The 25,163-nt window shown below is 48.9% G+C and overlaps 1 protein-coding gene across 1 annotated transcript; it reads right to left on the bottom strand.

Moving 5' to 3' along the window:
- Positions 1-4,296: 4,296 nt before the first annotated feature.
- LOC117412076 (G-protein coupled receptor 22-like) lies at positions 4,297-24,704 on the bottom strand. The gene is made up of 3 exons (XM_058988223.1): positions 24,234-24,704; positions 9,322-9,407; positions 4,297-7,653 (listed from the first exon to the last, which is right to left on the bottom strand). Exon 3 carries the CDS (start codon positions 7,554-7,556, stop codon positions 6,165-6,167), a length of 1,392 nt encoding a protein of 463 aa, XP_058844206.1. The 5' UTR covers positions 7,557-7,653; positions 9,322-9,407; positions 24,234-24,704; the 3' UTR covers positions 4,297-6,164.
- Positions 24,705-25,163: the final 459 nt, after the last annotated feature.

Genomic DNA, 25,163 nt, shown 5'->3' on the forward strand with positions numbered 1-25,163 from the left:
AAGTAGGTCGGCCACCGTTTTTTAACTTACAATGTATTTAAATGCGATCAAACACAATGCTTGTCTTAATGTATGTTTGTGTTTTGGTTTGGAATTCGTTTACATTTAAAGTAATGAATTACAATACTGTAGACAAATAATTTAGAAAACATTCATTTTAATAATACTTAATTAGGTAAATGCATGCCGGAATTCTTGTATAAGTGGATTTTTTTGTTATTATTATTATTGTTATTTATTTATTTAGTTATTTTTTAAATAAAAATGTAATTTAAAAAAATGCAAGCCGTCCCTGGGTGGGCTTGAACCACCAACCTTTCGGTTAACAGCCGAACGCACTAACCGATTGCGTTTGTGATGAACTGGATTCAAAGCCAAACATTATTGATAAAAAGCTAAACTAAACAATATTTTTTTTTAAAACTAAGGGATTAACACTTGTGCTTCATGTGGGATTTGAAGCAGTAATCCTAGAAGTCAAAGTCCAGTGCTCTACCAACTGAGCCAGCCAGAGAGCTGCTCTATCCTTCTGTCAAATGACCTCCAGTACATTAACTAATGATTTGTACAAAATGCAGATAATTGGAACTATCCAATAAAAGAGTCACTTCTATCGTGTCTTTAACAGATTCAAACTACAAGGTGCTGTGAAAACAGACGATTTCAATCTGCAGCCTGGATTTGATCCCAGTCTCTCAAGGTAAACAGCATTTAAGCACAGGGACCGACCCCACTGCACCACCTAGCAGCTGTCCCTGATGTTAGGTTTACATTGCCTACAAGGGAAATGAACCAACTTGGAAAAAAAGACACATTCTAACCAATAGTCACTGTGGAGAAACAAAACAAGCACACAACACAAGGCTTCAAACACAACTCTGGTGTTTATTTATCAATTCTTTTTTTAAGTCTCTTAATCAAAGAACACCAGTCATGCTGTGCCACTGTGTTGTGGGTCTGGTTTCAAACTCAGTTCACCTGTCCTGTGAGCTGGTTTGAACCCAGACCTCCAAGGGGAGAGGCAGACAGCACTAGTGAACTAGCCCACTCCACCACCTGGCTGCTTGTGATAGTCTAGCACTCTAACCTGGTATATGAGATTCACTTCGCTTGTCAGCATGCACACGCACGCAGAGTTACTGAAGAGAGGAGGGATGATCAAACCCAACCCTATTATACAGTAGCTCTATAAGGTAAATGAAACAATATTTCTCAAAATGAGGGGATAAAAACATAACTTGTGTCACTTGAACCAGCTGCCAAGAGAATCTGAGGACAATACTTTCAGCAGCTTCCTGGTTGGCTCAGTTGGGGAGCGCCTCTCAAATGCTCCCCAGTATTTGAATTCTTCATGCGTGCAGCTGAGGGGTTGCAAGGATGCTGAAATAGACCAGCAGCACAGACCCCCTGCTGAGTTTACCTTTAACATTACATCAAAGATTCTGTGAAAATAAAACAAGGCATTTAACATCACATTGAATTTCTCTGCTCAGGTTTGAACCCTGTCCACCAATAGTCACATAGATACAGGACTTAATAAACCAGACCTCTGTACTATCCATCTGCCTGAGGTGAGAGGCTGTTTAACATTGTCTATAAGGTTCATTCTTTAAAAATGAAAGACTCCATGCAATCAGGAAATGCATTTCAGATTAACAATCACGAGGGGCTCGAATCCACAGCCTTGAGGTTATGAGTCCGTTGCTCAGAGAGAGAGAGAGAGAGAGACAGAGAGACAGAGAGAGCGCTGTAATAAGACTTCATTAATGCAATAATCACACCTTCATTTGCCTCACAGGTTCCATTACATTTTTCAGAAGATATTCAAAATGAAACCCAGCCCATATTCTCTATATGAAATTATTATGGGAATCATAAAGGGTTCTGTAGCACAGCAGTGTCTAACCCAAACTCTCTCTCGCGCTCCCTCTCTCTCTCTCTGCGTCTCTTACGATTACACAGTGTGATTTTGTATTGATAATTCACTGTGCCTGACAGAGACAGTAATGGAAAGAAACCAGCAGGGGAAACCAGATGAAATATTGATTTTCTTTTTTTATTAGACTTCAATTCAGCCTCCTATAAATACAATAAAATGTCACACACTATACATCATGTAGAGTCAGATATGAACAAACACAGACAGTGATTCACGTTACACAAACACGCTACAGCTTCTGTGTACACACGGACAGAGCAGCACGCTCGGGAGGAACGCTCCTCCACCAGCGAGGCTTCTTCTCTCTCTCTTCTTTGAACAGTTCAGAGGAGTGTGACTCAGAAGTGAGGACACGAGGCTCCTCACGAGCAGGTCTCCTTTCTCCACACTCCTGCGCACTTGCAAATGTATTCATGTACTGCCCTGGTTAAGCTCCCATCCCTCTCAATGTATTCATGTACTGCCCTGGTTAAGCTCCCATCCCTCTCAATGTATTCATGTACTGCCCTGGTTAAGCTCCCATCCCTCTCAATGTATTCATGTACTGCCCTGGTTAAGCTCCCATCCCTCTCAATGTATTCATGTACTGCCCTGGTTAAGCTCCCATCCCTCTCAATGTATTCATGTACTGCCCTGGTTAAGCTCCCATCCCTCTCAATGTATTCATGTACTGCCCTGGTTAAGCTCCCATCCCTCTCAATGTATTCATGTACTGCCCTGGTTAAGCTCCCATCCCTCTCAATGCCTATTTTCTCAACGTCAAATATATTACAGTGGGCAGCAAAGCATTAAAACGTGTCTTTGTGTGACAGGTAGAGGCTGGGTGTGATATTCCCCTGCAGAATTAAAACCTCCTCCTCCACCCTCCCTCCTCTCTCCTCCTCCTCCTCCACCCTCCCTCTTCTCTCCTCCTCCCTTCCCTCCTCTCTCCTCCCTCCTCTCTCCTCCCTCCTCTCCTCATCTCTCCTCATCCTCCTCTCTCCTCCCTCCTCCCTCCTCTCTCCTCCTCCCTCTCCTCCTCCGCCTCTCTCTTCCTCCCTCCTCTTTCCTCCCTCTCTCCTCCTCCTCCTCTCTCCTCCTTCCCCCCCTGTCCCGCTCCCATCATCCCTACAGACAGATGCTTGTTAATCATTCCCTTGATTCCCCTGCAAGGGTCTGCAGTATCCCCATGGTTATTCTATGCATGTACCATCGTTTACTCTGGTTTGCCAAGGTATTAAAATATGCTTTAGCATACCTCTCTGGGCTTTTACAATGCGTACCTATGCTTTATTACATCAATGCTTTACTTTTACAGAGGTAAACTTTGATCATGAAGCTTATTCTTAATTCTGGAATGTTTTCTGACAGCTCTTGGGGGTTTTTACAATTCTGTATGGGAGGGGATGTGCTCAAATACAGTGAGGAACTCAACGCAATCTTAGCGTGTCCATTGCAAAAACTCAGCAATGAAGTCCTTCACAGCTCTGCAATCTAATAAACACATACATTCAGAACGGGATACAGGGCTGAGCAGTCTGCATGGACATCATTTAGAATCCAGGGCTGGCAAGGGAACGTGAAACAAGCAAGGTGATTGGTCGAGCAAGGTTCCAGCTGTCTGTATATTGGATGGATGCGGACAGCTGGAGCCTCATCACATTATTTGAAATCACTGCGCTGCCTCACAGAATTTAAAGTACCGGGATCCATCTTGTTTACAGTTACAGATGGACAGTAACAATCAAACTGAGTGACCAATTACCAGCAAAACAACCCCAACAGTACCAAGCAGAGCTGGATGAAGAACATTAACTGGAAGACAGCAAAACGAAAAAAAAAACAAGAAAACATTTAAAACCACTGTCTTTCAGGACTGGCTGAAGCAAAATAACAGATTGTCAACTGTGGAATATGCACATCTTCAGAAAATCTTTATAAAATACTGAGGGATTTCTGTGGAAATGGAAGGAATGCCCATGGTGAAGACGATGACATTTCAAGCTACATTCGTCTCAGAGCTGGAATAAACCACTGGGGGGTCTGTCAACATACACACTCACTTCAAATAATGTCTGTTTAGCAGTTTGTAGACGCTACAGAAAAACACAAAAAGACACGTCTGCACGTTATCCACCCCTTTCCAACACAGACCTTAACTTATTGAAATCCGAGACGGCAGTGAATTTATTTTTACCCACTGCCTCCGTTCTGCTTCCACCGAGATGAAAAAATAAATAAATAATTCAGTGCCGTCTCAACTGCGCCTCCTGGTGGATCTTTTCAATGGCAGTGTACAATTCAACCCATATCAAAAATAAACATGTACTCATTTTTGCATGTTTCAATTAAATGAATTTGCTCAGCTTAACTTAGTGTGCAGTTCAAAGTTATAAACGGGACTACTTTATTGGCGTCAGGATATTTAATAAAAAAAAAGAATCATTTTTTTGCCCGAAGCATCATTTATGCTTTTTGTTTTTTCAAATCTAGTGTTTGACCTGAATGATAAATTCAGTACGGCCCTTCGGGGTGTGTGTATTCGTCCAACACACAGACTCCTCGGGGGCATCCGTATATTTGACCTATACGCCCACCCCCCCTGTGGGGCCCTATTGCACATGTATCCTGTACACTGTATCTGGACAGCACTGCAGATCTGAAGCTGGTCTGGGGTAACAGGCAGTGGTTGAGTAAGGAATTGTCACACAGTCTTTATTACAGAAACATGTTGTATCCCGCTCCCCCCACAAACTAGAAACAAGCTCTCACTTCCAGATGCTTCTTGCATCCACACTGCCAGGAACGTCTCCACAGGGACCCACCCCACAAGAGCTTTGCAATGAATGCTAACCTTACAGTCACTATGGGATTGATCCATTCAAGTCCCGCTTAGCGAATTCATGTTCTTCATACCACAAGCGTTGAGATCTCCAGCATCGAATAACTTTTACATAGAAATGGTGATCCTGAGTGAGTGTTCTTCTTACTGGATCTCATTCTAGAATCTATCTTCAATTCATTCAAATCCAATAAATATTCTAGAATCTATCTTCAATTCATTCAACTCCAATAATCATTCTAGAATCTATCTTCAATTCATTCAAATCCAATAATCATTCTAGAATCTATCTTCAATTCATTCAAATCCAATAATCATTCTAGAATCTATCTTCAATTCATTCAAATCCAGTGACAGAATGAGCAGGCGAATCGCTCTGTTCCTTACCCTACGGAGCTCGATCTAAGGAAAGTGATTCTCCAGTATCACAGATCTGAACAGACTTTCTGTCCCATTCATTGTACTTGGTGTATATACAGAATGCACTGTGAATGTTCATAGAGTGCTGTGGTTATTCACACATGAGGATACACACTGTGCTGCTGCACCTGTTGCAATGGTTGCAGTCTACAGAGTCAGAAAAAGAGAGAGAGTTTTGCTGGTTGTTTTCTCAATAAAACGAGACAAGGCAAATACAATAATACAGGGAAGGGAGGAAGACTGAGGCAAGGGGCTCTACAGATGTCAGGACTGCCCAGTCCCTGACCACATTCCGGCGCCTCCTTAAGACTCACCTCTTCAAACAGCACCTGTAGAACTCCTCTGTTGTATCCTGGGACACTATCACCCTTCATTTAAATATGCTTTATTTTGCTCTTATCTGCCCCCTATTTTACTGCATTTAATCCTGTACCTCAGAATATTGTAATCTGCCAAGTGTTTAATCTGTAGTATTTTGTACTTAATCATATCCTGATGTAACTATCACTACTTAATCATATCCTGATGTAACTTTCACTATTATCTGCTGTATTATTGAATTGTGGTTTGTCACACTTGAGAATTATTGTATTTCTTGTTCTTATTGTATGACTTATATTGTAACACTTGAATGTATTTGTATTTGCTTGCGATTGTAAGTCGCCCTGGATAAGGGCGTCTGCTAAGAAATAAATAATAATAATAATAATAATAAGAGAGGAAGGGAAAAGGGAATGGAGGGACAGGGACATGGAGGAAAAAAGAGGAAAGACAGCAGAGATGATGGAAGGCAAGAAATCAAGGAGAGAGCAGGGAAAAGAAGGGAAACGAGGAAAAGAAGAGAGAAGAATTAAACAAAGAAAATAAGCAAGGTGGAAAAAATGGGGGGAATGGAAAGGAAGGAAGAGAGAGAGGAAAGAGGTTGGGAGAGAGAAGGCAGGAAATAAAGAAAGGCGGGAGGGAGGGGTGTAAAAGGGCAGAGAGTCACTCCCTGACAGCCTCGGTGAGGCAGCGGTCCGTGGCGTCGCTGCACTCCAGCCTCGGCCTGCGGCCCCCCTTCCTGGGCTCCACCCAGGAGTTGTGGATGACGGTGCCGCTGGGGGCTGGGTCGACCTGCAGCAGCGACACCACGCGCTTCCGCACCTTGCTCTTCAGCACCTTGCGCAGCTTCTGCCGGGTGAAGGCGTAGAGCAGAGGGTGGAAGACGGTGGAGCCGTACGCCAGGGCGAGGAAGCAGATCCGCACTGTCACCAGGCTGTCGCTGGGGCCCAGGCACAGGATCAGCAGGTTCACCACCGAGATGGGAGCCCAGCAGCCCAGGAACGTGGAGATGATGATCACAGACATCCGGAACACCCTCTTCTGGCGCTCACGACGGTCCCGGTGCCGCTTCACCGCCCTCCGCAGGGCGATGATGACCGAGACGGAAGCCTGGACCCCCATCTGAGGGGCTGGGGGCTGGGGGGTGGAGCTGGGGATGAGGGGAGGGGGCTGGGTCAGGAGTTTGGTCTCGCTGGGGGCAGTGACCATCTGGCCGGAAGATTTCCTCTTCTTCTTCTTGTTCTTGTTCTTGTTGCTGCTGTTGCCGACGCTCCCGCTGCTCCCGGCGTTCTTGCGCCGCTGGCTCCTCTTGAAGTGTGAGCCGATCTTGATGTTGAGCGCCTGCAGGATTTTGTAGTAGGTGACCAGCATGACCACCATGGCCACGAAGAACATGGGGATCTGAAGGAGCAGATGGTAGTACATTCCCAGCTCTCTGTGATAGTCCGCCTGCCACCTCCCTCCTGCCCCGCTCAGGCACAGCAGGGTGCGGTTCTCCCAGGCCGCTTCACTGCCGCCCCCCTCACCCGGGTCCCCGAAAAAGCGCACCTCCAGAAAGGGGATGAAGAAGACGGCCAGGGAGACGGCCCACACACAGGCCAGCAGCAGGGCGGCGCGGGGAGGGGTCAGGATGCGGTTGGCGGGCCGCACGGAGATGTCGTAGCGGTCCATGCTGATGACCAGCACATTGACGGCCGTGGCGATGCTGGTGAAGGTGACGCAGGCCTCGTGGAAGCAGCATAGCAGGGCTGCGTTGTGCTCCAGTGGCAGCAGGATGACCACGATGGTGAGCGGCGCGCACACCACGCACACGATGATGTCCAGCACGTGCAGGTTCATGGTCACCGTGTTGCTGACCGAGTCCACCAGGCTGGACTGCATGCAGTAGAGCACCAGCACAGTCAGGTTGCTGCTGAAGCCCAGCACGATCTCCAGCATCAGGAAGCCTGTGAGGGAGACCTGGAGCCACAGCGGGTAGGGCAGGGACCAGCCCCCCAACTCGGGGTCAAAGCCGTCGCTGGTCTCCAGGAGCCCCCTGTAGCTGTCCGTCTCCATGGCCGTGACCCGCTATCACACTCGCGCATAGCCGTGCGGCCGGGAGACACTGCCGTCCCCACCTCCTCCTGCACTCCCCTCGTGCACAGGAATAGTCCTGGAAGAGCAGAGAGAGAGAGGGGGGGAGAGAGAGCGCGAGAGAGAGAGAGAGGGGGGAGCGAGAGGGGGAGAGAGAGAGAGAGAGAGGAAGGGAGGGAGAGAGAGAGCGTCAGTAAACATCTGTCAATTTAAAAACTGATGACTAGATTCTCAAAGCCATTTACTCCCAAGTCGTTATCCTTTACACAGAGATCAATACATCACTGCTTATACAACGTAACCTGCATTTGTTTTTCAGCCAGTCCCTGTGTTGCAGATCTGCAAAGGTCTTTCTCATTGTCTTCAGTGGAAAGGTTTGTCATTGAATGTATGAAGTTTCTTTTAGCATTTCTAAATCTAGCACTGCTGAGTGTCATGTAGCTCTGGATAATCAGTGCAATGCAAACACACACGCATACAGAATCATTTAAACATCACACTCCTCAATTTCTTTCCCTGCTTTGTGTGCAGTGCTTTGTGTCTCCTGGTGCTGATCTGATCTGGACCTGGAGCACCCTGTCCCTCTGCCTGGTGCTGATCTGATCTGGACCTGGAGCACCCTGTCCCTCTGCCTGGTGCTGATCTGATCTGGACCTGGAGCACCCTGTCCCTCTGCCTGGTGCTGATCTGATCTGGACCTGGAGCACCCTGTCCCTCTGCCTGGTGCTGATCTGATCTGGACCTGGAGCACCCTGTCCCTCTGCCTGGTGCTGATCTGATCTGGACCTGGAGCACCCTGTCCCTCTACCTGGTGCTGATCTGATCTGGACCTGGAGCACCCTGTCCCTCTGCGTTGTACTGATCTGATCTGGACCTGGAGCACCCTGTCCCTCTGCCTGGTGCTGATCTGATCTGGACCTGGAGCACCCTGTCCCTCTGCCTGGTGCTGATCTGATCTGGACCTGGAGCACCCTGTCCCTCTGCCTGGTGCTGATCTGATCTGGACCTGGAGCACCCTGTCCCTCTGCCTGGTGCTGATCTGATCTGGACCTGGAGCACCCTGTCCCTCTGCCTGGTGCTGATCTGATCTGGACCTGGAGCACCCTGTCCCTCTGCCTGGTGCTGATCTGATCTGGACCTGGAGCACCCTGTCCCTCTGCCTGGTGCTGATCTGATCTGGACCTGGAGCACCCTGTCCCTCTGCCTGGTGCTGATCTGATGCTGCACTGATGAGCGTTTCAGGTTTTGCAATGTTACATTATAAACTCAATCATCGAATTCAATCCGTTTCTTTTAGCATTTCTACATCTCAATAGCAACAATGCAGGGAAACAAAGAGAGCCTCCCAGTTAATGGATTGGCGTCTGTGGAAAGCAATCAGCAGGCTCTCCCATGACAGACCTTCAGAGGCCTGGCACTCCCTGTGGTTGGGTTTTATTTATTTGAATCAGGTGTTTGTTTTTCAGCTGCGGCGCAAGCCAACACAAAACCCAAGCGTTCGCCTCATTTCAATCTGTGCTGTTCTGTTGCGCAGTCAAGGTTAATCAATTCAGTGACTGTCTGCAGAGACTCAGAAGAACGAGATGGGAAGAAAGCACATCTTAACCCTACGCGGGGAAAAATAAAACAACAGTTCTATTATAAGGGATTGGGCAGCAGTCACCACAATTCAAACTGAACCCTGGGGTGAGATTCTCTCTCACTCTGGACTGACGGACCCCTTACACAGGAGGTGTCACTCTCTCACCTCTCTGAGTGTGTACTGCGCTGAGTGGCTGGTCACCAGTCAGAGCTCCTCCTCCTGCTGGTCAGTCCAATCGAATGCCTGCAGCCCTAGAGGGGGAGGGACAAGGAAACGCTTCAGAACACGTGTGAAACACTGCTAACCTGTAAATCAAACACACACCCACACAAGACTCACTGAGCTGGCAGCCTGTGAGAGAGACGGAGGGGGAGAGAGCGAGAGAAAGGTTCATGTGGGAGAGAGGAGACGGGGGAGTGCAGGGGAAAGGAAGAGAGGGAGAGAGAAAGAGAAGGGGAGAAGAAGAGAAAGAGAGTGAGAGAACATCTGCTTTACACGTCGCTGGGGGACCTCAAATCCAGTCAACAGCTGTTTTGCAGAAACCCTGAATCAGGTCCTGGAGGCCCATTCCACTCCAGCTTGAACAGATACAATGAGGCAGCGAACGACTTCAGGGTCTGGATGCAGCTGTCATTGGTTCAATTGAACAGGGCTGGAACAAAGACCAGGAGTGGAAGTGTAAACCTTGGCCACCCCTGCCCTTAACCATCCCTCTGCCTTACAAAAAATGCAGCTTGTGGCAATGCTTGGTAAATGAACAATATAAACATGTGAAAAATTGCATAATACCTGAACACAGACTTTAATACAATGATGCACAGCTGCATTTTGTATGGAGACACAGATTTACCAAACCCAGATTCAAGCATTTCATTTGGAGGGATTGTACTGTAGGGATTTCTTTTTTAATTCAGAAAACACAATCGTGCCATTGAGGGTGTGCAGTAATGAGCTCTGACTGTCACTGTGTCTCAAACAGCTTCCAATTGAATGACCTCGTGGAGGAGAGAGTCAGTGATGCTACTGCAGAGCCTGGCTTTGCACGATCACCAGGGCTGCACCCCCATCAGTGTGTGCTGACGGCATGTCAGCGCTGCTGGTACAGTGAAGAGCGCAGATGGTGCCACTTCTCTGGGTAGCCTAGTTTTACACAGACCTAATTAACAAGCTTCTCGGCTGCTTCTTATCCAGTAACTAGGGCAGCAGCTTCCAGAGGAGACGGGTCCCCGTTATTAAATACAACAAACAAAACACTGACACGCACGCACGCATGCACACACACACACACTGACACGCACGCACGCACAGAGACTCACACACACACACACACACACACACACACACACTGACACGCACGCACGCACAGAGACTCACACACACACGCACTGACACGCACGCACGCACGCACACACACACTGACACGCACGCACGCACGCACGCACACACACACTGACACGCACGCACGCACGCACGCACGCACGCACACACACACTGACACGCACGCACGCACGCACAGAGACTCACACACACACACACACACACAAACACTGACCCAAACACTGACACACACGCACACACGCACACACACGCACACACAGAGACTCACACACACACACACACACACACACACAAACACTGACCCACACACTGACACGCACGCACACACGCACGCACAGAGACTCACACACACACACACACTGACACACACACACAAACACTGACACACACACTGACACACACGCACACACACACACAAAGCAAGCTTTCTGTAGTCTGGATAATGACTTCCTCTGAGATCAGAGCAAGAGTGACATTCAGCAGCCTGTCAGTGTGTGTGTGTGTGTGTGAGTGTGTGTGTGTGGTTGGCTGTGTCAGTGTGTGTCTGTATATCTGTGTGTAATTAAGTCTCATTACGAGAAAGCACTCACAGACTCTACCCAATCTAATCACAGAATGCTCTTCATTTTTTCGTTTGCTAATGACAGGTGTTGTATCCTGACAGACAGACAGACAGACAGTGACAAAGCCCTAGCTCTGCCCCAGCAATTTCTCCAGTCATGCTGTCAATCCCACAGGAACGAAGAAAAGAAACAAAAAGATCAAATGAATAAAACGACGGCACAGCAGTGACGAGCTGCCTGCCCTCCCGATAAAAACATCAATCAGACACAGAGATAAAAGACGAATGATTGTAATTCCAGCCTCCCGTCTCCATTCACACAGTCCAGCGCTGTCACAATGAAACCTGCCATTACCAGCGAGAGGGAGCTGTCCCACAGTGACTTATCATGGGAGAGAGGAGTCTATCACTGCACTGGAGGAGAGAGGAGTCTTTCACTGTACTGGAGGAGAGAGGAGTCTATCACTGCACTGGAGGAGAGAGGAGTCTATCACTGCACTGGAGGAGAGAGGAGTCTATCACTGCACTGGAGGAGAGAGGAGTCTTTCACTGCACTGGAGGAGAGAGGAGTCTATCACTGCACTGGAGGAGAGAGGAGTCTATCACTGCACTGGAGGAGAGAGGAGTCTATCACTGCACTGGAGGAGAGAGGAGTCTATCACTGCACTGGAGGAGAGAGGAGTCTATCACTGCACTGGAGGAGAGAGGAGTCTATCACTGCACTGGAGGAGAGAGGAGTCTATCACTGCACTGGAGGAGAGAGGAGTCTATCACTGCACTGGAGGAGAGAGGAGTCTATCACTGCACTGGAGGAGAGAGGAGTCTATCACTGCACTGGAGGAGAGAGGAGTTGGGACAGTTGGGCTACTGGACTAGTTTCTTTTACCAAGTTATAGTTCTACCTATAGCCCTTAAAAAGAGGTGCTCTACAGCAGTGTTTCTAGGGGTCACCCTGTACGTGTCCTGCATGACTCCGAGGGTACGAGTCAGACACAGTGCTGTGCAAGTCCACAGAGTGACTGGAGCTCCTGTGCCAGACCCTATGCAGACTGATCTCAGAGCTTCAAGCAAGGACAAATGAAGAGAGATTGAGGGAAGTTGACAGCTTAGCCCTATAGCCAATACTTCAAGCACAGCACAGAAACCAGGACTCACAGACGGGAATGAAGTGGAGAGAGGCTTAGGAGAGCCTTCTTCACTCAGAGAGAGGTGAGGGGACAGGATGGGTTACCAAGGTTACCTAGCCATGCTGTGGATGCTGAATCACTGGGATCCTTCAGGTCCTGACTTGACAAAACTTTGAGATGAATCAGCTGCAAGGAAGCGGACGAGCATTGATGGGCATTACTGCACTGCTTTTGCAGTATTCCCCCAGGCTTCTCCACGCTTATACTACACATTTACCATAGTTTACCACGGTATGCTTTACCATATCTCTCTCGGCTTCATCATGCTTCCACACTGCACTTTGATACACTGTGCTAGGCTTTTACTGTGGTGATCAAGAAGGTTATTCTCAACTCTGGAATCTGCACACGTCTAAGAACTTTAAACTCCCCCAGGAATACGGAGATAAAATCCTTCAACATGCTCTGATGAAACATAATGTGGAATCGTACGGCTTATTAACCAGAAACCCCAAAATAATCAGCGGCTCGTCTTCCAAGGTTCCTCACATGAGCTGCTCGTTCTTCACCCGGGGAGATGATCCGTGCAGCAGAAAGGCTGGATTTCATTTCACGTCACACATCACTTTCATTAGAAGGGCAGAGTGCTGGCATTGCTCGCACGTGTCAGCTGAGCAGAGGCAAGCAGGGACGGTGAGGAATTCGAATATCAAGCAGGTGAAGAGCCGGTCACTGTGCTGTGTTTGCAGGTGTGGTCTGTTACCTTGCACTTCACAGCTTCGACTCGTTCTGAAAGACATTGCTCACGATCTGCTCTGTGCTTCACTACACTGTGCTGTGTTTGCAGGTGTGGTCTGTTACCTTGCACTTCACAGCTTCGACTCGTTCTGAAAGACATTGCTCATGATCTGCTCTGTGCTTCACTACACTGTGCTGTGTTTGCAGGTGTGGTCTGTTACCTTGCACTTCACAGCTTCGACTCGTTCTGAAAGACATTGCTCACGATCTGCTCTGTGCTTCACTACACTGTGCTGTGTTTGCAGGTGTGGTCTGTTACCTTGCACTTCACAGCTTCGACTCGTTCTGAAAGACATTGCTCACGATCTGCTCTGTGCTTTACTACACTGTGCTGTGTTTGCAGGTGTGGTCTGTTACCTTGCACTTCACAGCTTCGACTCGTTCTGAAAGACATTGCTCACGATCTGCTCTGTGCTTTACTACACTGTGCTGTGTTTGCAGGTGTGGTCTGTTACCTTGCACTTCACAGCTTCGACTCGTTCTGAAAGACATTGCTCACGATCTGCTCTGTGCTTCACTACACTGTGCAAGACAGCAGACCAGTAAGTACTGTTTTGTGTTGGATGATTGTGTCAGATTCCTGCTGCACAGCACAGAGCGCTCATTACAGCACGTACCTGGTGCACAGATGGGCTCAGGATACATCAATCTGTGTACACTGCTAACCCTGAACCCGTCCATAGTGACAGCTGGGCCCCGCATTGTGACAGAGGAGTCGCAGGTACGCAGACGATACAGCAAATCAGTCATCCTATAAAACACAGCTCAGTGAAAGCATGGTCTAGGACAGGTTAGCACTGTAAAGCCCAGAAAGGTGTGGAGGACTCACATCGGTGCAGCGTCCCAGCACTGTACCAGCAATCATTCCCTTCTGATCTCATTTCAAAGACAGTGCACACTGCTCCAGCCACCATTACATCCTTACAGCACCTTGTTAACCTCAGGAAGAGACAGGAGGGAGCGGCCATGTCGGTCAGGCCTCGAATCACCATGCTTTCTGATACATGAAGCACAGATACAGGGTGCCAGAACAAAGCGCTCCTCCGGGCTGGCTATTAATATCTCCACAAACTCTCTGCGTCGTGTTGAGCAAACATCCTTTCAGGCTGCAGGCAATTACTGAAACAAAACAAGAAGCAAGCCAGGCAGCTGATCCGCACCCTCTGAAGCACCTTCAAACTGTTGACAAACCCCCAGCACACAGAAACGTGAGCGATTCCTATTTCACTGATGATGATGCGATGCATGGAACTGCAGGGTCTGAGGGTCCACACCCCCTGGCCAGCTGGACGAGGCAGCAGAGCCCCCCATGAATCAAACGCAATGGGGGGGGGGTCACTCTGCAGTCTGTTTATATTGCTCTGACAGGTGGGGGGTGTAATGTGTGTAGGGGGCAGTCCTGCCACCTGAACCTCCCCAGTTTATCAACTTCATTTGCTAACACAGACAGTAAACGGAGTTAACCCTATTCCTTCACACAGTCTGTGTGCCGCCCTTATAAAAGTTCAGCGCTGTGTTTTTGCAGTTCTCCACCATGGTTATACTCTGCATTGATCACAGTTTACCCCGGTTTGCCATGATTATTAATATGCTCTAGCCAGCATAACCTTGCCGTTCCTTACCATGCTGTCACTGTGCTGCACTACACTCGGCTCTGCTTTTCCTGTGGGACTCTTATATAAGGGCTCTGCCTCCCCAGTACTGCACACTGACAGATGAGCTGCAGATTCAGTTCATTGCTTGCAGCTCAGAGCTGGTCCGAGGTTTTGGAAGGTTAATCTCAAACATCCCAAAAGCATCCCCTCCTCACCCCCCGATTATGAATCCCATAACCGCAAGGCAGCGCATCTCTCCAGACAGCGCTCCTGCTCCGCTGTGGATTAGGGGGTATCGTAGGAAAGGGGTCACCTTCCTGCCCTCACTAGACACAGGAGGGGCTGCAATACTTAGATAAGAAACACCAAGCTCTACCAGCCATGCATTCAATATACACACTGCATTCAGACACAACTGTAACTCTCAACAGAGCTGCATTCAATATACACACTGCATTCAGACACAACTGTAACTCTCAACAGAGCTGCATTCAATATACACACTGCATTCAGACACAACTGTGAGACTCTCAACAGAGCTGCATTCAATATACACACTGCATTCAGACACAACTGTAACTCTCAACAGAGCTGCATTCAATATACACACTGCATTCAGACACAGCTGTGAGACTCTCAACAGAGCTGCATTCAATATACACACTGCATTCAGACACAACTGTGAGACTCTCAACAGAGCTGCATTCAATATACACACTGCATTCAGACACAACTGTAACTCTCAACAGAGCTGCATTCAATATACACACTGCATTCAGACACAGCTGTGAGACTCTCAACAGAGCTGCATTCAATATACACACTGCATTCAGACACAACTGTGAGACTCTCAACAGAGATTTCTTGGGAGTGGGGAGCGGTTCCTGAATTGATGTTTACTGCTTTCATATTCAGTTGGAAATGATGTGTTAGTACTGTGTGTACACAGTTACACTGAGATCACCTCTCCCTCTCCCTCCCCTTCTTCACCCTCCCTCATCTTCCCTCTCTCTCTCTCTCCATCGCTCAGGAGCTTAGGCATCTTGCTGATCTCTCTCCCCCTTACAAAAAACTTCTCTGACCTACTTCTCTAATCCCTCGCTAAAACGTGGGAGACTTTAATTTCCACTTCAACCGACGCATCTAAAGCTCTGACTTCCAGATCGAAGCTGAGAGAGAGAGACTGAGGCACAGAGTCTATAAGAAGAGCTGAGGCAGCGAGGCTGGGGCTGGTGTTAGAGTCACACTGAGACACAGAGTCTATAAGAAGAGCTGAGGCAGCGAGGCTGGGGCTGGTGTTAGAGTCACACTGAGACACAGAGTCTATAAGAAGAGCTGAGGAAGCGAGGCTGGGGCTGGTGTTAGAGTCACACAGACACAGAGTCTATAAGAAGAGCTGAGGCAGTGAGGCTGGGGCTGGTGTTAGGCAGCAGCGTGGCTCTCAAACTGCCTGCAGCCCAAAAACACAGAAACACTGATTGGAGTTCATCATATTAATGTTACAGTCCAGTTAAACAGCTCTGCACTCACCTTAACCCTGTGACTTCTGAAATACTGTGCTCCACTACAAAACCACTAGAACTAATGCACAGCTCCACTGCAAAACCACTGGAACTGATGCACAGCTCCACTGCAAAACCACTGGAACTAATGCACAGCTCCACTACAAAACCACTGGAACTAATGCACAGCTCCACTGCAAAACCACTGGAACTAATGCACAGCTCCACTACAAAACACCTGGAACTAATGCACAGCTCCACTACAAAACCACTGGAACTAATGCACAGCTCCATTGCAAAACCACTGGAACTAATGCACAGCTCCACTGCAAAACCACTGGAGCTAATGCACAGCTCCACTACAAAACCACTGGAACTGATGCACAGCTCCACTGCAAAACCACTGGAGCTAATGCACAGCTCCACTACAAAACACCTGGAACTAATGCACAGCTCCACTACAAAACCACTGGAACTAATGCACAGCTCCACTGCAAAACCACTGGAGCTAATGCACAGCTCCACTGCAAAACCACTGGAGCTAATGCACAGCTCCACTACAAAACCACTGGAACTAATGCACAGCTCCACTACAAAACCACTGGAACTGATGCACAGCTCCACTGCAAAACCACTGGAGCTAATGCACAGCTCCACTACAAAACCACTGTAACTAATGCACAGCTCCACTACAAAACCACTGGAACTAATACACAGCTCCACTGCAAAACCACTGGAACTAATGCAGCGCTACTGTCATCAAAACGAGGGCAGCTGGATACGGACTCCTCCTAATCTTGATCCACAGATCCACACAAACACATACACACACACACACAAACACAGAGAGACAGGGAGAGACATGCAGCTCATTAGATTCAATCTCTCTTAATTACTGCCCCGCTCGCTGCAGCCCCGTCGAGCTGGAGCAGCCAGTGTGATCGGAGATGAAGGGACGAGAGCCACGCTGGGCTCTGCTGTGAATTAAACTCCTCTCTAATCCCAGGACACATCACTCACACAGCACAGAGCAGAGCAGAGCAGAGCGGACCACACTGACATACAGAGAGGAGAGGGGAAGAGAGATGGGGAGAGGGGAGAGAGAGAGATGGGAAGAGGACAGAGGAAGAGAGGAGAGGGAGGCAGAGAGATGGGGAGAGGGGAGATACCATGGACTCAACCTTCCACCTGTTCATTTATTCAGAACTAGAGCCAGACAGCCAGTAATATCCTCCAAGACCTCAGCTTGAATAGCTGCTGAAGGTCTTTCTGTATGAGGGGCTGCCTCACAGACCTGCTATGGGGTTTGTTAGACTCTGCATGTCTGTCCCCTCTCTGTGGTTTGTTACTCTGCACGTCTGTCCCCTCTCTGTGGTTTGTTAGACTCTGCACGTCTGTCCCCTCTCTGTGGTTTGTTACTCCGCACGTCTGTCCCCTCTCTGTGGTTTGTTACTCCGCATGTCTGTCCCCTCTCTGTGGTTTGTTACTCTGCACGTCTGTCCCCTCTCTGTGGTTTGTTAGACTCTGCACGTCTGTCCCCTCTCTGTGGTTTGTTAGACTCTGCACGTCTGTCCCCTCTCTGTGGTTTGTTACTCCGCACGTCTGTCCCCTCTCTGTGGTTTGTTACTCTGCACGTCTGTCCCCTCTCTGTGGTTTGTTAGACTCTGCATGTCTGTCCCCTCTCTGTGGTTTGTTAGACTCTGCACGTCTGTCCCCTCTCTGTGGTTTGTTAGACTCTGCACGTCTGTCCCCTCTCTGTGGTTTGTTACTCCGCACGTCTGTCCCCTCTCTGTGGTTTGTTACTCTGCACGTCTGTCCCCTCTCTGTGGTTTGTTAGACTCTGCATGTCTGTCCCCTCTCTGTGGTTTGTTACTCTGCACGTCTGTCCCCTCTCTGTGGTTTGTTACTCTGCACGTCTGTCCCCTCTCTGTGGTTTGTTAGACTCTGCACGTCTGTCCCCTCTCTGTGGTTTGTTATTCTGCACGTCTGTCCCCTCTCTGTGGTTTGTTACTCCGCACGTCTGTCCCCTCTCTGTGGTTTGTTACTCCGCACGTCTGTCCCCTCTCTGTGGTTTGTTACTCTGCACGTCTGTCTCCTCTCTGCTCCCCTGGTTAAATACAGATTACTGAGTGGAATTACAAGGCTGCTGTTATCTGCCGGAGGTCATCTTTTCCATTTCCCAGAGATTAGGGTGCCCTGGATAGCGAGGTGTGCAATTACCCCAGAGCAGCGCTCCTCTGACCCGCTCTCATGCATTCTCGGATCACTGCCAAATTGCTTTTAAAATGATGGGGGGGGGGGGGGGGACGACACAGACACACAGACAGGCAGACAGACACACAGACAGGCAGACACACAGACACACAGACACACAGACAGACACACAGACACACAGACAGGCAGACAGGCAGACAGACACACAGACACACAGACAGGCAGACACACAGACAGGCAGACAGACACACAGACAGGCAGACAGACACACAGACACACAGACAGGCAGACAGACACACAGACAGACACACAGACACACAGACAGGCAGACAGACACACAGACAGGCAGACACACAGACACACAGACACACAGACACTCAGACAGACACACAGACAGGACGGATGGACCTGATCAGTGCATGAGACTCTTTTCATGAAGCTGCCAGAATAACCGCAGAGCTGAAGCTCGGTGAATAGGCTCCCTGCATCGCCAATGCTAATAACCAGCAAGAAAAGAGATTGAAGAGTGAGACTGTGGGATAAACAGCTTTCAGTGGTAAAATCCTTAAGCCTTTTAAAACACAGATGTGTGCGACCCCTCAAACCGCTTGGGTCTCTGTTTGGTTTTAATTATGCATGGAGGGGATCTGCAGCATGGATTTCCCTCACAGCCCGAGGGTGCTTTATAACCATCTGAAACACAAGCCAGCCCTGGCCTGCGACCTCCATCGATGGAGAGTCACTTCTGCCTGTTGACCTTCTCGAGGAGGCTTGTAGGAGAACGGGTGGTATTGAGTGGGCAGCGCATACATTATTGATGGGCAATGACCTGAGCTTCTGTTACACAGTCACTTTGATTTAATACACCGACGCAGGCTGCGGGCTGGCTGTGTGCCAGCTGCATTCTTCCACAGTTACCACAGGAAATGTGCACAGTATTTTTGCAGTTTACCATGGTTTATATTTTTTGAATATGCTTTACCACACCTCTCTCTGATTCACAATGCTTACCTTATGCTTGACCATGCTTTCACTGTGCTTTGTTACACTTTGCTGTGCTTTTACTATAGTAAACTTTAGGAATGGTATCCGTGTGCATTAAATTAGACAGACACAGCAATCTCCATTCAACACAGTACAGAGTCAATGAACCCGACCACAACCTCATTCCAATGAAACAAGGGTTGCAACGTCTCCCTGCCTGTCTGTCTGTCTCCCTGCCTCCCTGCCTCCCTGTCTGCCTGCCTGCCTGCCTGTCTGCCTGCCTCCCTGTCTGCCTGCCTGCCTGCCTGTCTGCCTGCCTCCCTGCCTGCCTCCCTGCCTCCCTGCCTCCCTGTCTGCCTGCCTCCCTGTCTGCCTGCCTCCCTGTCTGCCTGCCTCCCTGCCTCCCTGCCTCCCTGCCTGCCTCCCTGCCTCCCTGCCTGTCTGTCTGCCTGCCTGTCTGCCTGTCTGCCTGCCTCCCTGTCTGCCTGCCTCCCTGTCTGCCTGCCTGCCTGTCTGCCTCCCTGCCTCCCTGTCTGCCTGCCTCCCTGTCTGCCTCCCTCCCTGCCTCCCTGCCTGCCTCCCTGCCTGTCTGTCTGCCTGCCTGTCTGCCTGTCTGCCTGCCTCCCTGTCTGCCTGCCTCCCTGTCTGCCTGCCTGCCTGTCTGCCTCCCTGCCTCCCTGCCTCCCTGCCTCCCTGCCTGGCTGGCTGTCACGCTCCACACGGTGAACACGATGCTACCTTGATTTTGCACCTTGTTGAAATAAAGAACACTCTCTTTCGAGGAGGGACCGCGATAACTAGCAGCTGCCCTGTCGTGCTGGAATGAAATGGAGCGAAAGGCACACAGAGATACAATCAGAGCCAAGCCCTGAGAATCCCATCGGCATACCCAGGCTATATAAAAAGCAGCCAGCAGCCTCAACTCAACAACAAGCAGGCTGAGGCAGGAAGACAGCGGAGCGCGTGACCCCCCAGACACCCGGCTGCTCTGTGGACAGGGGAGCCGGTGGAGCTGCTGCCTGGGCCCCAGAGAGGTGCTTGTTGCCTGGGAAGGGATCCTTCTCTTCCCCTGCTCTCCCCCTGGGACTGTCATGTTGCCTGAGAACCAGGTCACAGCAGCAGGGAGAGGAAAGTAACCCAGGGAAGAGGATTCAAAGGGGGGGGGTGTGACCTGCTTTAGGGGAATGCTTAGCAGCAGCACTATGAAACAAAGAGACCTGGCCATCGGGTGTTAACATTTCAATTCTTAAATGTTTAAACTTTCAATTGAATAAGCCCTGAAGTTTAATAAAGTACATTTGCACAATAAAGTATGTGTGTGTGTGTGTGTGTGTAAGCGCGTGTGTGTGTGTGTGCGTGTCTGTGTGTGCGTGTCTGTGTGTGCGTGCGTGCGTGTGTGTGTGTGTGTGTGTGTGTGTGTAAGCGCGTGTGTGTGTGTGTGTGCGTGTCTGTGTGTGTGTGTGTGTGTGTGTGTGTGTATGCGTGCGTGTGTGTGTGTGTGTGTGTAAGCGCGTGTGTGTGTGTGTGCGTGTCTGTGTGTGTGTCTGTGTGTGTGCGTGTCTGTGTGTGCCTGCGTGCGTGTGTGTGTGTGTGTTTTACTCCTAGGAAATGAGATTCTGCAGGTTTTAAGTCCAATTAAGGGAACCTCTGAGGAGCTGAATCTACAAAGGCAACCCTGGGCGGAACCCATGAAGTAATTAAAGCTGCTGTATTTGTATTGGAGGTGCTGACTGCGCTGGCAGTGCAGGGTCATTCCTCCTGAGACACGCTCTCATTAGCACCCAGATTCACTGCTGGAGAGCCAAAGAACAGAAGAATACTTACCAACGAGAGGAGAACATTCGCCCGCCAGCACTCAGCAGCTGATTGATCACAAAACTCTGTCAAGTCTAAAAGGGTCTCAATGATGTTACATCAACCAATTTGTTAGGTACCCCTTGGTACCCCATTCCCTATCCGCACTACACTTGAGAGTGTTTATTGTGTTTATTGCGAGAGTTTATTGTGGTAATTCTGCAGTTTTCCCATGATTACACCGTGCATTTACAATAGTTTGTCAAGGTTTACCAGACCTCTCTGTGCTTTACAATGCTTCCCTATGCTTTACCAGACCTCTCTGTGCTTTACAATGCTTCCCTATGCTTTACCAGACCTCTCTGTGCTTTACAATGCTTCCCTATGCTTTACCACACCTCTCTGTGCTTTACAATGCTTCCCTATGCTTTACCAGACCTCTCTGTGCTTTACAATGTTTCCCTATGCTTTACCAGACCTCTCTGTGCTTTACAATGCTTCCCTATGCTTTACCACACCTCTCTGTGCTTTACAACGCTTCCCTATGCTTTACCATGATTTCACTGTGCTGTATTTCACTTTGCTGGGTTTTTACAGTGGGGAACTTTTAAAATGGTGCACCTTCTATTGTTTGCAGAGATTATGGCTTTGGACAGCTTGTGTATGTCAGTATTACAGAGCTGCAACCCCACAGAGCAGCGAGATCAATGCATTATTTTCTGATGTTATTTCCATACCATCCCAACCGCCCCCAAATCTCATGTTCCTGAGAGTAGATTGAGTGACAGACACTGGTTCTGTGATTGCCATGGTTACTAGAACCCAGCAATGGAGTTTTCAGTATTCAGCCAGAAGCAACGGTAGAGAACGAACACGGCCTCTTCACTCACACATACTGAGACACTTCAGCACCTGCATCGCAGGGAGGCTGGAAACAACGGTAGAGAACAAACACGGCCTCTTCACTCACACATACTGAGACACTTCAGCACCTGCATCGCAGGGAGGCTGGAAACAACGGTAGAGAACGAACACGGCCTCTTCACTCACACATACTGAGACACTTCAGCACCTGCATCGCAGGGAGGCTGGTAACTGTGGGATTGCTCCTGAAACGTCTCGTGACTTTCTCCGCCCTCTCGCCCGCCCGCCTCCAGGTTCCTGACCCTTCAAACTGCTCATCACACAGCAGCAGTCGCTTTCCAATATCATCTGACCTGCAGAGAAACCATATGCTCATTTTAATCATCAGCGACGTTCACCTAGAACGGCTCATTACACCCACTCATTACTGCTCATTAACGAGCTGTCGTGCTCGGGTTAGCTGGGGGTGTGGCTCGGTGCTGTTCAGCTGTGATTGCGCTTCACTCTGAAGATTAGGGACCCCTGCAGTCTTCATAACAGAGGGGCAACTAAAACTAAAAGGCGCTGCTTCATTGGGACTGCACCAGCGAGTACCGAGTACCACAGCGAGGGAGGAGCACGGACTTGTATACACATGACTGGACCTCACCTTCCCTTACTGTGTACAGCCATCGTGATGACAGAGCCTGCAGCACTGGGAAGACTGGGAAACTCAGCAGGGACCCGACCAATCAGAGCTTAACCAGGAAGTGCTTCGATGACTTTGCAATAGGAAGGAGAGAATATAGTGCCACAGTAACACTTCAAAAGAAACAAACGAAATACAGGGAAAGAGCGAGCAAAAGAACGAAACAAAGAACGAAAACTGCAGAGCAATGCAGGGCCGCGTCCTCCCCCTGAACACAGAGCCCGCTGTCTGTTCTGTGGGATGTGTGCCTTGTGTAATGAGAGGTAATTAAACACTTTGCAGAGGTTACAGTCACCTAGCAACTTCTTTCTCACTTAGCTTGTACGTGTCTTCACCAGCTCACTCTGCAGTGTATTATAGAAGCTGCATTAAATTCACAGTTTACCACCTGGCCTGTATTAAACACTGCACTACAAGAACCGGACCGGGCTCTCCCATCGCTTTGCATGGAGGTGAGCCGTTGCGTTATCATTCAGTCATGGATCAGTGAATGAGGCACTGCTGAGAGGCGGCGCTGTTCTGAAAGCAGCGCTTCACAGGGTCGCTCGAACCCTGCTCTCCCAGGGAAGGCTTCCAGAGCGCTACACGACTTCACACAAGCACGGGTAAAGAAATGAAAGGGAGCAGCAGGGACAGCACACACCGCTAATCTGTTAACATGAACACACACTCAACCCCCAGTCACCGGAGACCAGCTCCTGACAGGACTCGGGTTCAATATCTTCAGATAAATGCAAGCCTCACCGCCCGTCACTTCAGTTACGACCAACAGAAATGAGGTGAAGCAGACAAGCGTCAGCGTGGCTAATTCTGCCATCGCTAATGTTAGTAATACTGATACAGATCTGTTCAACAGTGCACACAATGCAAAGCACGCGTGCTCGTACTGCATCGTTTCATTTCACATCACACTTCATGTTAACACAGACCTGGCTTTTCCAAACTCCACTTACCTTCGCCAGGCAGCCGCTGCTCGCGCTTTTTCTATTGCATTTGTGACTCGCGTTACTCGCTGAAATGATGATGTAGCAATCTGAGGTCCAAGCTCAGCTGCTCCATACAGAGGACCGACCCGCCAGCACTCGGTGAGCACGCTTGATGTGGACAAGTGTTTGAATGCATGAACCCTAAAACAACAGGGAGCGCTCCACTCGGATCTGAGCTGATCCCAACTTCTCATGGTCCATTGCATCCGAGAGAAAAACGAGCGAGCTACCAATAAATGACATATTATTATTATTATTATTATTATTATTATTATTATTATTATTATTATTATTATTATAACAACAACAATAATAAATGACCTAATTAAATCTCCATAATAAACACACGGCATTCACATTTGATACACCACTAGACTGTATGTATTTATGCATGTATGTACGCATGCATGCAGGCATGCTGTAAATACACACACAGGCGCTAACACCCCGTTTGGTTTCTCTGGATGACACACACACTGTATTTAACAGCGACGCCGCTGGCTTGCTTTTCTCTTTTCACTGCGCTCGCACCGCTTCTTGTTTTCTATTCTGATTTTCTCCACACAGCAGCAAGGCAGCGGACGGGTTAAAACAATGCCGCCACCGGGCAATATATTCTGCTTACCTTTTCAGAACGCGGGGCTTGCTTTCCTTATCCCCAAGAAGCACGCGTCTTTCCCGGGACACTCAGGTGAGATGAGCGCGGAGCGGCGGTAAAGTCAAAAAGCAGGTTTCCAGGTGATGGGATTGTTGTTATTATTATTATTATTATTATTATTATTATTATTATTATTATTATTATTATTATTATTATTCAACACGAGCCGGTGTAAGCCCCCTGTCCCGCAGACCAGCAGTAATGAAGCGATTGTAATTCCGCTTGTACAGCGACTCGCTGTCAATCTATAAAGCGCTTCGAAGCGACGCCGGACAACCAACAGCGTGCAAGCAGCACAGCGCACTCAATACCACGAAGCTGCACGATACGGGCTCCTCGCCTTCTGAAATACACACAGGAGAACCCGTGACCAGCCCACAGCAACACAAGGCTTGCAACCATCCTGTAGCTTTGAAGGGAAAGAGAGGAGGCAGAGAGAAAGAGAGAGAGAGAGAGAGAGAGAGAGAGAGAGAGAGAGAGAGAGAGAGAGAGAGAGAGAGAGAGAGAGAGAGAGAGAGAGAGAGAGAGTCAAGGACGACTAAGGGGCAGGGAGGCGGAGATATGCAAGAGCTGATACAGTAAACACATCGAGAAATCATCGAGGGGATGGTGAATGAACCGTGCGCTGGGTTTATTTTATTTCATTACATTTGGGATACAGGTAATGTAATTGTTCATCAGGACAGTTCTTATATAATAAGCACTGTAGTGCATATCAAATATCTGCAGGCTTCTATTGTCATAGAAGAAACGTGTGAGAGAGAGAGAGAGAGAGAGAGAGAGGGGGGGGGGAGAGAGGGGGGGGAGAGAGTTTTAATGGAAATGACCTTCAAAATATTTCTCTTTGAGAGAGTTACCTTAGGAAAGAGATTGAGCAGGCAAGAGAGGGATGGAGGG

The sequence above is a fragment of the Acipenser ruthenus genome, chromosome 16 (genome assembly GCF_902713425.1).
Source record: "Acipenser ruthenus chromosome 16, fAciRut3.2 maternal haplotype, whole genome shotgun sequence".
Classification (NCBI taxonomy): Eukaryota; Metazoa; Chordata; class Actinopteri; order Acipenseriformes; family Acipenseridae; genus Acipenser; species Acipenser ruthenus.